The 16,003-nt window shown below is 42.8% G+C and overlaps 1 protein-coding gene across 7 annotated transcripts in view; it reads left to right on the top strand.

Moving 5' to 3' along the window:
• Positions 1 to 16,003, top strand: part of Fnip2 (folliculin interacting protein 2) — a 108,608-nt gene that overhangs the window by 50,415 nt on the left and 42,190 nt on the right. For 4 of the 7 annotated variants that reach the window (XM_029475397.1, XM_029475396.1, XM_029475400.1 and 1 more), the window contains exons 3-9: positions 428 to 574; positions 3,019 to 3,119; positions 3,215 to 3,286; positions 7,310 to 7,410; positions 7,566 to 7,655; positions 9,156 to 9,227; positions 12,906 to 13,035. In XM_029475397.1, the coding sequence (XP_029331257.1) occupies positions 428 to 574; positions 3,019 to 3,119; positions 3,215 to 3,286; positions 7,310 to 7,410; positions 7,566 to 7,655; positions 9,156 to 9,227; positions 12,906 to 13,035 (713 nt within the window). The remainder of the gene's footprint in view (positions 1 to 427; positions 575 to 3,018; positions 3,120 to 3,214; positions 3,287 to 7,309; positions 7,411 to 7,565; positions 7,656 to 9,155; positions 9,228 to 12,905; positions 13,036 to 16,003) is intronic. The other 3 variants (XM_029475398.1, XM_021157839.2, XM_021157838.2) reach the window with 2 other exon arrangements.

Genomic DNA, 16,003 nt, shown 5'->3' with positions numbered 1-16,003 from the left:
AGACAGGGTTTCTCTGTATAGCCCTGGCTGTCCTGGAGCTCACTCTGTAGACCAGGCTGGCCTGGAACTCAGAAATCTACCTGCCTCTGCCTCCCGAGTGCTGGGATTAAAGGCATGCGCCACCACGAAATTTAAATGTAGATACTGATACTTGAATTATTTAAAGAGAGTGAGTGATATGTCTGTCATTTATCTCCATGTCTCAGTCTACACATGCATACCGCCATTTTCTGGGTAGTATCTCCTCCCCAGATATTCCAGACTCCTAGGAATATTGTTGTTATTATAAAGAAAAATTAAACAGAGATTTTGGTTTTAATGCAATTCAGGCACCTGAATGTTTTGACCAATTCCCACTTGATAAAGTATGCTGATAAAGCCTGGTACACTACATGATCCCTTACCTTGCCTGCCTCTCTTAACCCAGAAAGCAGAGGATGTTCCTATTAAAATATCAGCCAGATGCTGTCAGGAAAACAGCAGCAGCAGCGTCAGCAGCAGCAGCGGCAGCAGCTCTTCTCATGGCTTTGGAGGATCTTTACAACACGCTAAGCAACAGCTTCCAAAGTACCAAGTAAGACATGTTGCTCTAGAGCAGCCATGCCCTGCGCCGTTGATACCTGTGGGCGTGAGAGTCTCTAGAGAGGGGTGCTTTTGTTTTGTTGTTGTTGTTTTTGTTTCTGACACAAATAGCCTCTGACTGGCTATGTAGACCTTGAACACCTGATCCTCTTGCCTTCATCTCCCAAGTTCTGGCATTACAGGTATGAACCCACATCATACCTGTAATGTTTTGATTACAGGGCTAATGGCTTGTTTTGACTCTCCAGCCATTAGCCCAAGCAGGTATGGAACTGATCATGTAACCCGTGCTAATCTCAGATCTTCCTGCCTCAGTCTCCCTAGTGCTGGGATTATAGACATGTGCCACAGTAACCAGCTTCCCTGGTCTTACTTTTAAACCTGTAACAGAATCTTATCTCTACTGCTGCTGGTAAAACAAGGTCAGGGAGATTATACCAGCAGCCACAGACAAACAAGCCCTGAATTTTAAGGCCTGTGTGGTACATTTATATACCTATACCATAGGTTATATGCCCATAGGTTATAGGGCTCAAAGCTCGTCGAGAATCTGCAGTTCGCACATGGTCTTTGTTCCAAGAAAAGGCAGATTATAAAACAGAGAGTGGGTGGAATTTATTAGTAGAGAATATGAGAAATCATTGGCTTGTGTTTGAAGTGGGAAGAATGATATGAGCTGTAGCCAGAGATGAATCCACCCTCTATTAGCAGGATCCACAAGTTTATCTTTCTTTTTCCTCTTTTGTCATTATGAGGAGGCTGTGTGTGTGTGTACATAGATGTGTATATATTGTAGTTTAAAACACTGGAATGATTGAGAAAAGCACGTGGAGGAAGAGTCCTTTATTCTTTAAGCTGAGAGCACATTTGCAGAGGCTGGCTGTGCTGATGCGCCTGTAGCCCGTTAGTTTGCTTCTCAGTCTTTCTCTTGTCCATAAGGGTGTCAGCATGGCTGAGCAGTCTCCAAGAGAGTGGTTCTCATACGGGGTCCAATATTAGGTATCCTGCATATCAGATACTGACATTATGGTTCTTAATGGTAGCAAAATAACAGTTATGATGTAGCAACTAAATAATTTTATGGTTGGGGGGTCACCACAACACAAGGAACTGTAGTAAAGGTCACAACATTAGGAGGGTTGAGAACCATTGCTCTTAAGATGCTTAGAGCTGAAGGAGAGGTGTTGACCAAGAAATAAGTCATAGGGGATTTTCTTGTGTATTTAAAGAATGGTGGAGCCGGGCAGTGGTGGCGCACACCTTTAATCCCAGCACTTGGGAGGCAGAGGCAGGCGGATTTCTGAGTGAGTTCGAGGCCAGCCTGGTCTACAGAGTGAGTTCCAGGACAGCCAGGACTACACAGAGGAAACCCTGTCTCAAAAAATAATGCCCCCCCCCCAAAAAAAAAAACCACACACAAAAAAGAATGTTGGAAAGGCTAGTGAGTGGAGTCTCCTCCAGGAAACAGCTGTATTCAAGGGATGCTTGGCAAGGAGAAGATTCAAGTAGGAAGGTAATAGTATCAAATACGTTTGATAAAGCAAATTAGCGTGTGTCTACCGGATTTGAAGAAAGATGGAAAGTGGAATATGATGGTCACTGCTAGAGCAGACAAGATCAACTAGGCAAAGCCAGGCTTCTCTGTCAAAAGCTGGTGTTTAGCACCCTATCCTTCAAATAAAAAGGTGGTTAAAAAGGTACGAGAGACTGGTTGGAAATTGGAAGTGGTTTTTGAAATATTTTTACAAAATTTTAGAGCAGTAAGACCACCTTTATTTCTTAGATCCTCACAAAGGCCTGCTTGAAGTGTAAGTCACTTCTTTCCTTTCTTCTTTCCTGTGGTGAAGCACCATGACCAAGGTAACTTACCAAAGGAATTTATTTGGGTTTATGGTTCCAGAAGGTTGGAGCCTATGACCAGACACATCTTGAACCTCCAGCATGGAGCACAGAACAAAGTAGAAATGCAGGAGTCTAGACCTCTCAAAGCCCCACCCCCCGTGACATACATGGCCACACCTCCCAAAGCTACCCAAAACCAACTGGTGACCAAGTGTTAGGACATCTGAGTTTAAGGGGGAGTGCTCTCCTTCAGGTGACCACAGCTAGCGATGATTTAGTTGAGTAATACTAAACCCAGCTTCTTTTCAGGATCCACTCAATATCCAAAGAAGAGTTGAACTGTTTTCTTCCGGGTTCAATTTTATAAATGGAAATGATGATCTTTGATGCGTGAGCATATTGTATATAAAGAAGAAACTTTAATAATAGTAATATTTGTGAATTATAGCGGGTGATCCCTGTATAGATGACAGTTGTAAGGTGACCAGCTATAGCTTTAGGGTACTGTCGTGACAGTCCACTAACCAGAAACCCAAGGATTGGGAGACAGTGCTTTCCCTTGCATTGTTCCATGTGGTGTTTTCTTGTGTGCAGTACACGAGACCAGCATCTGATGTCAGCATGCTTGGGGAGATGATGTTCGGCTCGGTTGCAATGAGTTACAAAGGCTCCACCCTGAAGATACACTACATACGGTGAGACTGCCCCTGTGCCGCCTGCAAGAACTGCAAAGATGGTACCAACTTCCTAACTTACAAAGCACATTTCTTCCCTCTTATTTTTACTTTAGATCTCCTCCACAACTGATGATTAGTAAAGTCTTTTCTGCTACAATGGGTAGCTTCTGTGGAAGTACAAATAAGTAAGTGTGGATTTTGCACCTCTTAAGTTTTTATCTATTGGTTTCTAGAAAAATTCTTGAGGGTTATAAGACATTTTAAATGAATAGCAAGATAAGTGCACATTAATGAAGGGGTTTTAGTCATTTTCTAATAACAGCAAATGAAAAACTTTCAGACTTTCTCAGGGGCTGGAGAGATGGCTTAATGGTTAAGAGCACTGACTGCTCTCCCAGAGGTCCTGAGTTCAATTCCCAGCAACCACTGTTAGCTCATAATCATCTGTAGTGGGATCTGATGCCCTCTTCTGGTGTGTCTGAAGACACCTACAGTGTGCTCATATAAATAAAATAAATAAAACTTTCAGACTTTCTCAAGTGACTCTAAAGACAGATGACTTGGTCTGTTTTTGGGAAGGGTCTCATTAGCCCAGGCTGGCCTTGAACTCAATTGGAACTTCCTGTGTAGCTGAAGATGGCCTTGAACTCGTGATCCTTCTGTGTCTCCCTCAAGTCCTGAAGTAACAGGTGTGTGCCACCTTACCCATCTGTAGGGTGCTAGGCAGTGAACCCAGGGCTCATGTATGCCAGGCAAAAGCTGTGTGAGTTGTTCTATCCCCAGGCTGATTGCTTTGATATCCATCTGTTATTATTCTCTTTGTTTCTACTGCCAATTACCAGGTATTAATTCTCGGGTTAGTGGACAGGACTGCTTTGATTTGGTGTTGGGTGGGAGGGGGTGGAAGGGTTGGTAGAGGTGGAGGATGAAGAGTCAGTGTCTAGCCCAGCCTCTCCTCAGATTCATAATTCTTGTGTCTCAGCCTCCTGAATACCAGGATTGCAGGTGTGTGCCTCCCCTCCCAGTTTTATTTCTTTACCTCGGAGAGAGTGAAGTTGTATAATTTCTTCAGGCAGTGGGGTAGGAAGCCATCTGTCTTGAGCAGTTAGCCTTTGTGGCCATGCAGTCTTTTTATTGTCACTCCTGGTCCCATCCATCCATGTCCATCCAGTCCTCTCCACACCTCCCGGGTCCAAAGGAAACTTCACTCCCCCCAATTCTGGTGCCATTCCCCTCTACCCAAGGAGCCATTTCCTTATCACCATCAGAAGGAAGGGACACATGGCTATCTGTAGTACCATTAGCACACCTACATGAAGGAACCTCCAGACTCCTTCAGGACCACAAGGGACCTGACTCTTCTCACCTCCCCCATTACCCTAAACTTCTCCATCTCAGAAGCTTCCCCAACCAGCTTCACATTCTTCTTACATCCCTGGTATTTTCATTCTGTCTGTCTGTCTGTCTGTCTGTCTGTCTGTCTCTCTCTCTCTCTCTCTCTCACACACACACACACACACACACACACACCTTCCTCTCTTGGCCCACTCTCTCTTGCCTCCTTTTGGTCTGCTTTGCTCACATCCTGTCCTCCTCTCTCACTCTCCCCTCTCCTCTCATGGCTGGTCCAGTCTGCTGACCATACTCAGTCTACTTACTCTCTGCTCTGGACTATTCCAGATGCATCTGCCTGTACCCTCCCTCACATCTACATTAGAAACCTTCCCGTCAGCCATATCCTGGAGTGGTGGGGTTCTTAATTTATACACACCCTCCTCCTATCCTTCTGTATAACTAGAATACTGAAGTGTCTACCCTCCTATCAGGAACATTTCTTTATACACTTTGAACTTTTAAGCAGAGATGTTTGTTGTGAAGCAGATACTGTTGTTTTTTGAGACACAGCTTTCTGTGTAGCCCTGGCTGATCTGGAACTAGCTCTGTAGATCAGACTGGCCTTGGACTCAAAGAGATCTGCCTGCCTCTGACTCCTGACTGCTGGGATGAAAGAGACGCACCATCACCACTTGGCTGTTACTTGTTTTTTTGATACAGGATCTCACATCATAGGCCCAGGCTGACCTTGAACTCCTTATATAGCTCAGGCTAGCCTGGAACTCTGTGTGGCTCAGAATGGCCCAAACTCACAGTGTAGCCTGCTATGGCCTTGAGTCCACAGACCTCCTGCCCCAGCACCTCGAGTGCTGGAGTTACAGACAGGAGCTACCTGCTCAGTTTAAATTTTTTAAATAAAATAGCTTGTTTTATTTTTTAATATAAAATGTAAAGGCCATAAATTAAGAGGCATGCTTTAGCAATATATTACAGGTATTTTTTTTCCCAAATAACCCTGGAATGATATATATATTTCCCCTTAATATTTTTGGAACCACTAAATAAGTAAGTCTTTGGCTACCTTTCACAAGATAGTTTAAACACTTACCTTTGGAGCATTATGAATTAAGCTGATATAGGAATTTGTTTATTTCTGATTTTATTTATTTATTCACTCATATATTATATCATGACCACAGTCTCCCCAGCCTCCTCTCTCCCCAGTCCCTCCCCTCTCCACCTTTCTCTCCCTATCCACTTCCTCTTCATTGACCTTCAGAAAATTGCAGGCCTCTCAGAGATACCAACCAAACATGGCATATCAGGTGCACTAAGACTAGGCTCTTCCCTTTATATTAAGGCTAGAGGAGGCAACCCAGTAGGAGGGAGAGGATCCCAAAGGTAGGCAAGAGTCAGAGACAGCCCTGCTCTCACAGTCCTACAAGAAAGCCAAGCTACACAACCATAACGTATCTGTAAAGGCCTAGGTCAGACCCATGCGGGGCCCCGATTGTCCCTGTGAGCCCAGGTTAGTTGATTCTGTGGGGGGTTTTATGGTGTTCTCAATCCCTCCCTCGCTCCTACAGTCCTTCCTCTCCCTCCGCCACAGGACTCCAGCCTCTGGGTCTGGCCCTCTAGGCAGTGTCAGTTGTGGGCTCCCTTAGGCTGCACCAGTCATAGTTAGCCAGGCCCACAGTCTCTGTCCCACCTTTACCCTGGCACATCTTGCAGGCAGGACAGATTGTAGGTTGAAGGCTGTGTGTCTGGGTTGGCGTTCCAATCCTTCCATGGAAGCCTTGCCTGGTTACAGGAGAGATAGTTATTTCTGATTGGGGTGTGTGGGCGGAGCAGGGGAGCTGTTCAGACGTGGTCTATGTAGCTGTAGCCCAGGCTGGCCTGGAGCTCAAGGTTCTTTTGCCTCTGCTTCCTGAGTCCTGGGACTGTAGATACGCACTCCATACTTGCCTGACACTTGGTTTTCTACCTTTTTCTTTTTTTTTTTTTTAAATGGCTTTGGCATAATGTAAATGTTTATTTATCCCACTGACTATAAAAAACATTTAGTTCATTTTTAAGTAAAAATTATCTTTAATTGTTCTGTGTTTTTTTCAGAGTGTTGATGTTTCGCTCCTTGCTAAAATAATAAATTAAAATCTGTTCAACTCATTTTTATGAGTAATTCATATTTTCTTAAAGTGAATTATAATTTCGATATGTCTTACCCCTGAAACAGATTGCTAAATGATTAATAGATATTAGCCAAGACTTAGAGTTAATGTATTTTGAAGGTTTTTTGAAAACCCTTGAAGTGAATAGCAGTATCTTAGGTGTCAGTTTCTAAAGCAAAATTTTAACCTGAGTAGTTGTGTGGAAGATGTCAGTCCCTGAAGCACAGTTAGAGCTGGCGTCTCACTTCAGACCCTCAGTGGTTAAGAGAGTAGCTGGGTAGGTAGTTGTGTGGGTCGCTCTCTTCCTTCCAACAGATTGCTCCCAACCTACCATTTTAAATTACTGATTATTATTTATTATTGTTGTTGTTGAAACTCTAATTTCTTTTTTTAAAAGATTTATTTATTCTCCAAATGTGAGTACACTGTTGCAGTCTTCAGACACACCAGGAGAGGGCATCAGATCCCATGACAGATGGTTGTGAGCCACCACATGGTTGCTGGTAATTGAACTCAGTACCTCTGGAAGAGCAGTCAGTGCTTTTAACAGTGAACCATCTCTCCAGCCTGAAACTCTTAATTATTTATAAAGAAAAAATTTGAGTAACTGATCATTCGTTGTCTATAGTTAGGAATCTATTAAAAAAACAAATTTGTTAACCTCTTGATTTTTTTTTTTTTCTCTCCCTTCCCGTTTTGATTTAGTCTGCAGGACAGCTTCGAATACATTAACCAAGATCCTCAGGCTGGAAAACTGAACTCAAATCAGTACAATTTGGGTCCTTTTCGTACTGGAAGTAACCTAGGTAAAAGAGACACGTGAACGGATAGATTTTCTCTCTGAGTGCTACAGTGGGGGCGTGGTTTGCTCTGTTTGTTGTGTTCGGGTTTAGTTTTGCGTTATCTTTAACCTGTGTTTATTTGTGTGTGTGCCTTGCGTCTTCTGTGTGTTCTGCTCTAGGTCTGCTGCAGGTGTGCAGCGGCAAACTGCTGCAGGGGTTGTCTGAAGGAGGACCTCTCCGGCTCACCCGGAGCGCTTCTTTCTTTGCAGGTTTGTGTGGAATGCTGAGCACAGTGTGACCCACACACGTTAAAATGCCTGTGCAGGCTCTTAGAAAAATAAATACATTTATTCTTCTCCGAAACCCAAAGGGCTTTCATGGCAAGAGATGCTAGTTTCAAATGCAGATAGAGTCATGGTGTTTTGAAGTTTCAGCCATGAAGAACCTCTGTTGTGAATGTCTTTGCTAATGGTCCAACTGTGAGCTGACTTTGATCAGAAATGAGCCCTTAGTGTTTCTAAGAGAATTAATTTCTTCTGATTTTCCCAGGCCTCCTCTGCTGCTGTGAGCTGTTTCTCTTTGCTGTGGCATCTGTCCCCCATTTATTCACCTAATCTTTACCTGCATGGAGTATCTAAGTCACTCTATTACGAGCATGGGAGGGCTCAATCACACCTCTCTCTCTCTCTTTCATATTTAACTTAATCAAATCATTTAAATGCAATGTCTAGGTTCCTTACAGGTATAGTAATCTTGATCTTCTGGGTATTTTCTGGGATTTAACTGGCCTTGCCAGCAGAGGTTGCTCAGTGTTCTTTGTAGCATGATTAACAGGCACTATGTCCATGACTAACATTTAACGTTGTGAGGAAGGCAAATGGGATTTGTATTCCTTCTGTTCCCTTTCCTAGCCTGAAATATACTAAGCATTGTAGTTTTCTCGTGCCTAATGAAACTGATACTACCATCCCAGCTCCTTAGAGCAAGTGCAGCATGTTTATATATTCCCTTTAAAACTTGGAAAATAAACATGTTTCTAAAAAATACTAGCAAGTATGTTATTCATCCCCAACAACAGTGACTTCTTGTTCATTGTAAAATTTACTAGAACAAATTCCCATCTACCTTTCAGCCCAGTGAATGTATAGCTCAGTCAGTCTGAAGCCTTCTAGATGCTTCTAGTAGATACATGCTACTTAAGTGTGTTTTTCCAAATTTATGCCAGGACGTGAGTTTTTTCTGAATAACTATAATACCATGTATGGGGAAAAGAACTGGAGGAAAAAGCTGTTAGGAAGTTAATGTTTTCAGTGTCTGCCAAGATACCATGTTATAAATAAACATTTCTAGATTTACAAAGTGGTTTTTAACTATTTTCTTCCTAAGCTGCTTACAACTATTACTGAAACTGAGTATAAATCTTTTGAAAATGTTGTACTGTTTAAATATACTAATAATGAAGAAATGGCTAAAGTAGGATGCTGGTGGTCTTTCCTGCATGGATAGTTTAATGTACATGCTAATTTTTAATAGCTGTCATTCAGAAGAGTCTGTAGGCTCCAGCATAAAGGCAAATGGCTTTTTGGTTTTGTTTCTTGGTTTCTTTTGGACTTTTTATGTATTTAAGTTGCTGTCTAGTTAGTTGCTATTATATATTTGTTCATCAATAGCAGTAGCCCACTTTGAAGTCTAGAAATTACTAAAGTCATCTTTAAAATGCCTCTGTCCTTGGCAAGCCTAATAATGGTTTCCTTGTCTCTTTGTCTTAGCACACAGCACACCTGTTGATATGCCAAGCAGAGGGCAGAATGAAGACAGGGACAGCGGCATTGCTCGATCAGGTACTTCCTTATACTGCTTTAACTAATACGGCAGGTAGGCTCTCTGTAGTGGAAAATAGGAACTATGAAGGTAGTCTTTGCTCTGCCCCCCCCCCCCCAACCCTTTTCTATTTTCCTCTATATTCTAAATCTCATGTGTCTGAGGATATGAAACTTTGATGGTCATCATCTCAGAATGATTGTGCACATAAGCTAGTTTTATCTAATACTAGCATATACTAATAAGTTTCTTCCAGCAGGGAGCTTCGTTATGCTGGCTGTATTAGGAATTTATTCGCTAACTGCTTAGTCAGAGGATGGAGCAGGCCTGTTGGTGGTCAGTCTGCCTATGACAATGAGAGATGCTACCAGCTCACTACTACCTTTTCTCTCCTGTGATGCTGGTCTAGATTGTACCTTAGGTACCCCTCTCTGCTCCTTTAGAGGCTAACCTTACCTAAGACTGCCTTAAGATCCCACCCCACCCCAGTTTCAGCTTTTGTACACAAATTTGCTTTTAATTTTTAATTTGTGGTTCAGATCTGAGGTTAGTTCCATGGTTCAAGGACCCAACAAGGAGGCATGCTGGTCTTTCTCTGATGAATATGCAGCCTATAGGCAGCCTTCCTTCCAGTGAGAACCAGCAGTGTCCTACTGGGTTGTCCTGTGAGCTTTGAATCCTTTACCAGAGGCCCATCAGCTGAGTGAGACTAGCTGCAGGCCTTGGCGTCTTTCCTCCTATCTTTTCATTCATTTATCACACGCTGAAGCTTCCAGACTCTGCCTCAAAGCTCCTGGGTTGTTTCTGGGTACTGTCAGACCCAGGCAGTCCCCCTTGTTCAGCTCTATTTCCAGAGTCACTAATGAAATGCAATAGTTGGTGAATCTCCTTGTTTGGTTTATATATGTGTACACTGAGGCAGTTAATGGCTCATAGCCATTAGCTAACTTTCATCATGTATCACTTTCCTTAGTTTTCCCCCCAGTGCCTTCTACACAATGCGTTTGACTGTCATGCCTATTCAGACTGTTTTGTTCTGGTTTTGTTTGCTTGGTTTTTGTTTGTTTGTTTGGGTTTGTTTTTGTTGTTTTTGCTTTTTGTTTTGCTTTGTTTTTTGTTTTTTGGCTTTTTTTTTTTTTGGTTTTTCGAGACAGGGTTTCTCTGTATAGCCCTGGCTGCCCTGGAACTCACTCTGTAGACCAGGCTGGTCTCGAACTCGGAAATCCGCCTGCCTCTCATCACGCCTGACTTAAAGGTAAAGTCTAGAATGTTTTTTTTTGTTGTTGTTGTTGTTGTTGTTTTGTTTATGTTTTGGTTTTGGTTTGGTTTTTTGAGACAGGGTTTCTCTGTGTAGCCCTGACTGTCCTGGAACTCACTCTGTAGACCAGGCTGGCCTCGAACTCAGAAATCCGCCTGCCTCTGCCTCGCAAGTGCTGGGACTAAAGGCGTGCGCCACCACCACCACCCAGCTGTTTGCTTGTTTTTTGAGACAGGATCTCTATACAGTCCTGGCTGTTATGGAACTAGCTATATAGGCCAGGCTTGCTTTGAACTCAAAGATCTCCCTGCCTCTGTATGTCACCACACTGACCTCCTCAGACATTTTTCCTCAGACCGTCTTTGTTTTTGATAAACATGATGATTTTAGTCTTGGTTCCACTATTTGAATGTGCTTGCTTGATGGATCTCTTATGACTGAACTGTGGTCTGAGCTGCATAACCACAAAAGTAACTAACGTGCCATCCTGCTGACAGGGTGTCAAGGGTGTGAACTGGCAGCATGATTGATGAGTTCAGTTGCTGACCTTGTTTATTAATGAGGCTGTATTTACTGGGTCTCTTCACTGCTCAGTTGATTCCCCTTGACATTTGTGCGCATGCCTTACCCTTCACCTGAGATATGCCTTTCTTTCAGGGGCAAGAGTCTGCAGAAATGATTTGAAATTTTCTGCATGGACATTGTGTTTTTCTCATTTCTTAACTTATACTTGGTTATTATTTCAAGGACATTTATTTTTCACTTTGGTTATAACCCAGGAATACTTAATGTTTGTCTAAGTTGCTCAGGCTTTAACCCTGGGAGCAACTGTGATGCCAGTGACACTGCTTCCATGCATGGGGACAGCAGGACAGGGGAGCTCTGACACCCTGTTCCTGTACTGAGTACTTAAGAGTCATCTGTTGTTTTCTATCCCAGCCCCAGAGTTGGAGTGTGTGTGGTTCATAGACTGTCTCTGGAGGGCGGCACGGGTCTCTTGTGGGATATTCTGAAAAGCTCTTCTGCATCTATATTTAAAATAAAAGCTAATTTAGAAAATTGCTTTTGAAACAGGCTCATTAAGCTGTTGATCTGGTTGACTTTTTAACTCACTCTAGCCCAGGCAGTCCTTGAGTTTATGATCCTCCTGCTCAGCTTTCATACCTGCCAAAAAGGTCATTTTTAAGAGGTTGATAGTAATGGCTGTTACTAGAAATTTTCAAGTAAGGGGGCTAGAGAGACGGCCTATTCTGTAAGGCGCTCACTGCATTAGGGATCCATGTGACTGAGAACAGAAGGTGACTAGTTGTGGGTAGGCTAGCATTCTTACTCCTTTAGAATGGGGGTATGCATCTGTAATCCCAGCACTGGGTCAAAAGAAAAGAAAAGAAAAGAAAAGAAAAGAAAAGAAAAAGTCTGTGGTCCCCTCCCCTCCCCTTTTATCTGCAGAAATTTTTGGAAGAGCAAAATTTTAGTCTCCCCCTGCTGGATATGATTGGCAAAAAAAATTAGGGTGTATGTATGTGTAATTGTACTTTAGGCTACTTTAGTACCAGCCTGAGTTCCCTAGGGCAATTTTGATCTTTGTGGTCAGGATATCCAATTTCTTTTTTCTCTTTGCCCACAGCCACGTCACAAAGCTGAGCAGCAAGGGAAGCCTCAGCCTCTCGGGGCTCTGGCATTTTTATACCCTGTTAAGAGTCCCCAGAATTCCAAACAGTCTTTAGCTGGCAGAATCCCATCCCTGCCAGAGCCCACAACAAATCATAGACAGTTGGTAGCTGTGGATGATCTGAAGCAGCCGTGTATCCCACACCTGGAATTAAAATGAAAACATAGTCACATAGCATTTCTGTGTTAAAGAAATAAAGATTCTCACTATGTGTGTGTACTTATGATGTTGAAATATGCATTACATAAAATTTACCATTTTCCACTCTTACTGGAGGTTGTCTGTAGGGAGGCTTTGTAGCTCAGGCTAGCCTGAGGTTCAACATTACATAGATACACTGGCCTAGAACTCAAGATCCTCCAGGTTCTGCATCTTCAGTGCTGTACTACCATCCCAGTATATATTTATTATTTATTTATTCATTCATTTGTGGGAGGTGTGAGTGAACATGTATGTGCAGATGTATCCTCATGTACTGCATGAGTTTGTGTCACCTTACATGTCATCTGCTTTCTGAGATAGTGTCTTCCTGGGACCTGGACGTTTCTGATTTGGCTAGGAACCCCAGGGGTTCTCCTGTCCCTTCCTCCCCAGTGTCAGAGTAACAAGTACATGCTAGCAAGCCTAGGTTGTCATGTGGGTTCTGAGTAGTGTCCCCAGACTGGAATCCATTGTAAATGTGCAGCTCAGTGGTCCTGTGCATCGGAGCGTGCATGCGTTGTAAGGACTCAAGCTGGACTTTCTCATTTGAAATGTACTGCCTTGCAGCTTCACTGAGCAGCCTTTTGATCACGCCCTTCCCGTCTCCGAGCTCCTCTACATCCTCTTCCAGCAGTTACCAGCGCCGCTGGCTCCGAAGTCAGACAACGAGTTTGGAAAATGGCATCTTTCCAAGGAGGTGAGTTACTTGTTTCCTCTGGCTAAGGAAAGTACTAGTATAAACAGCTTACAGAGACTGGCAGGCTTATCCTTGCCTGTTGTCAGGGCAAGAAGACCTGAAACCTTCTGATTAGTTCCAGCTTAGCCTGAAGTTTACACATTAAATTGTTTAAGGAGATAGTAAATTAAAACTAGGTAGGCTGGCCTGGAATACAATATGTAGCCCAGTCGGGACTCACCATCTTTGGCTTCTACTTCCTAAGTATAGGATTGTGAGTATGTTGACACTGTACCCATCTGGAAACCCATCTTTTCATTTAGAAGATACTGGAAATGCCTGGTAGCCATGCAGTGTCGGTGCTGAATTTGGTGATGATTTAAAGTGAATATGCTCTATTCACTATCTATCCCAGAAAAGCTGGGATAGGGCCAAAGTTCAAACAGGATCAGATAAACCACCAAAACAGTCCCATAACCACTAAAGAAATAGCACAGTGGCTTATAGTCTCCCAACCAAAAAAAGCCCAGGACCAGAGGGGTTTAGTGGAGAACTCTACCAGACCTCCGAAGAAGACCTAATACCAGTGTTTTTCAAACAATTTCACAAACTAGAAACAGAAGGAACACTACCCAATTCATTCTATGAAGCCACAGTTACACTGTGTATTCTCCCTTGGAGATGGAACGGTTTCTGCCTAATCAGGAACTTGTCACAATTTTCTTTCATAGAGGACTTCATAAGAGATTTTTTTCTTTTTTTTCTTTTTTTTAAAAAAGAATTACTTTATGTGAGTACACTGTAGCTGTACAGATGGTTGTGAGCCTTCGTATGGTTGTTGGGAATTGAATTTTAGGACCTCTGCTTGCTCTGTTCAACCCCACTCACTCCGGCCAGCCCCTCTCACTCAGTCCCTGCTCACTCTGACCCAAAGATATATTTATTATTAATAATAAACGTTGTTGCTGTCTTCAGACACACCAGAAGAGAGCGTCATATCTCATTACGGGTGCTTGTGAGCCACCATGTGGTTGCTGGGATTTGTACTCAGGACCTTCAGAAGAGCAGTCAGTGCTCTTACCCGCTGAGCCATCTTGCCAGCCCAAGAGATTTTTTTTTATTCTATCATTTTTAATGTTCCAAATAGATTTTAAAAAGTAGTTGAGTGCATATTACTTTTAGTGTCAGAAGATATCATGTATATCTAAGAGGCATTTAACTATTATAAATTATTTTGATGACTTTAAAAAATGTTAATACTGAGTTGTATATTTAAAATAAATTTTATTAGTTTAATTAAAAAAAAGAAAAAAGAAAAGCTGGGATAAATATCTTCCCTGGCTACAATGATTCCAATATGATATTTGAGGCACAGTTCCTTTGTGGCACTTAAATCCTTAGACTAAACAGGTAAAAATATGAGAATACATAGAGCTAGCCTCAAGTTAGTTTCTACCTTGATTCAGTTTGTTTTTGAACCTGAAGCTTACTCCGTTGTGTGCAGAGCATACATTTGATGCTATGCCAGTAGCATCCAGCCCCTTGGTTTTCTATCTCAAAACATTTAAATGGAATTTTCACAGGTCACTGAGCTAGCTATTTATGTCAACTCACTGAGTTTGTAGATTGCCTAGTAGTCACTATGTTTGAGAGAATCTGTGAAGATGACTCAACCATGTGCTGGTGCTGAAGTAGTTAATGTCCCAGGCAACAGGTGTCCAGGAAGATCAGTACCGGATAAACACTGTGAAGGCTCAGAGTGCATAGGAACCAAGGGGGGAGAATCGAAGTGGTGGGGACTCTGGGGGGCGGGGCGAGGGGTGCTGATGAGGAGCCCCAAAGGAAGATAAGCTGAGCAGCAAGAGCTGAGGGAATCTCTTCTGTTCTCTCAAGACCCTAAAAGGTTGCAGCTGGTCCTTCACTTTAGTCCACTGAGTGATGAGATTGTGGAGTCAGAGACAAGTCTAGCTCTGCCCTCATCACACATGTGCCAGAGCATATTAACTGGGTCCTGACAGCTTCTTCTTAGCATTAGGATGATAACAGGTTCAGCCTTTGTGTTAGGAGAATACAACTAGATGATCGAGTCAAGTGGTCAGGCCATGTTTAGTGTATGGCAAATAAAACACTGGCGGTGCATATGTATAATCTTAGCACTTGGGGGATAGACTTAGGGCAAGCTGTGTCCAAGGCCAGCCTCGGCTACACACAGACACTGTCTCAAAACAAACAAACAAACAAACAAAAACAAATTTGGGCTCTCAAGATGGCTCTGTGGTTAAGGGCACCTTTTGCCAAGCTCAATGACCTGAGGTTGATCTCAGGAACCATACAGTGGAAGAAGAGAGCCAACTCTAGGAAGTTTCCCCGTGACTTCCAGATATGTAACATGCCATAGGTACACAAACCACATACATAAATTTCAAAGAAAAAAATTTTTTTGAGACATGGTCTCTACATAGCCCTGGCTATCTGGAACTTACTATATAGACCAGGCTGGCCTTGAACTCAACAGAGATCCACCTGCCTCTGCCTCTCAGGTGCCCAGAATTTTTTTTTTTTAATTGCAGATAAAACATTGGCCAATGGGGCAAATTTATCAGTGCTTCTGCTCTCATTGGTATCAGTCTGGCATCTGTCAGGTTCATGCCATTTCCACCGCACTACCTTTCTGCAACCTCTGCAGTGGGAAGAGATGGATGCAGAAAACCGTCACGGGACTGCTCTCCGTGCAAATGCCTTTCCATTCCTTCAGATTTATATCTGAAGCTGTCTGTAGCATTTCCAAGCCTATGCCTCTAAAATATAAAAAAAAAAAAAAAAAAAAAAAAAAAAAAAAAAAAAAATATTGAGTGGAGACATGGCACCGGGAACTGTGACTTGTTGCTGAACCGCCACCTAAGTAAGAATCTGACCTTCAGAAAGCCTGGGCACATAGTGGGTCTGGCTACATAATTTATGGGACTAGTGCAATGTGAAAATCTCAGGC

This window comes from Mus caroli, chromosome 3, assembly GCF_900094665.2.
Source record: "Mus caroli chromosome 3, CAROLI_EIJ_v1.1, whole genome shotgun sequence".
Lineage (NCBI taxonomy): Eukaryota > Metazoa > Chordata > Mammalia > Rodentia > Muridae > Mus > Mus caroli.
The sequence above is the reverse complement of the archived record's forward strand: the minus strand, read 5'-3'. Positions and strand labels throughout refer to the sequence as shown.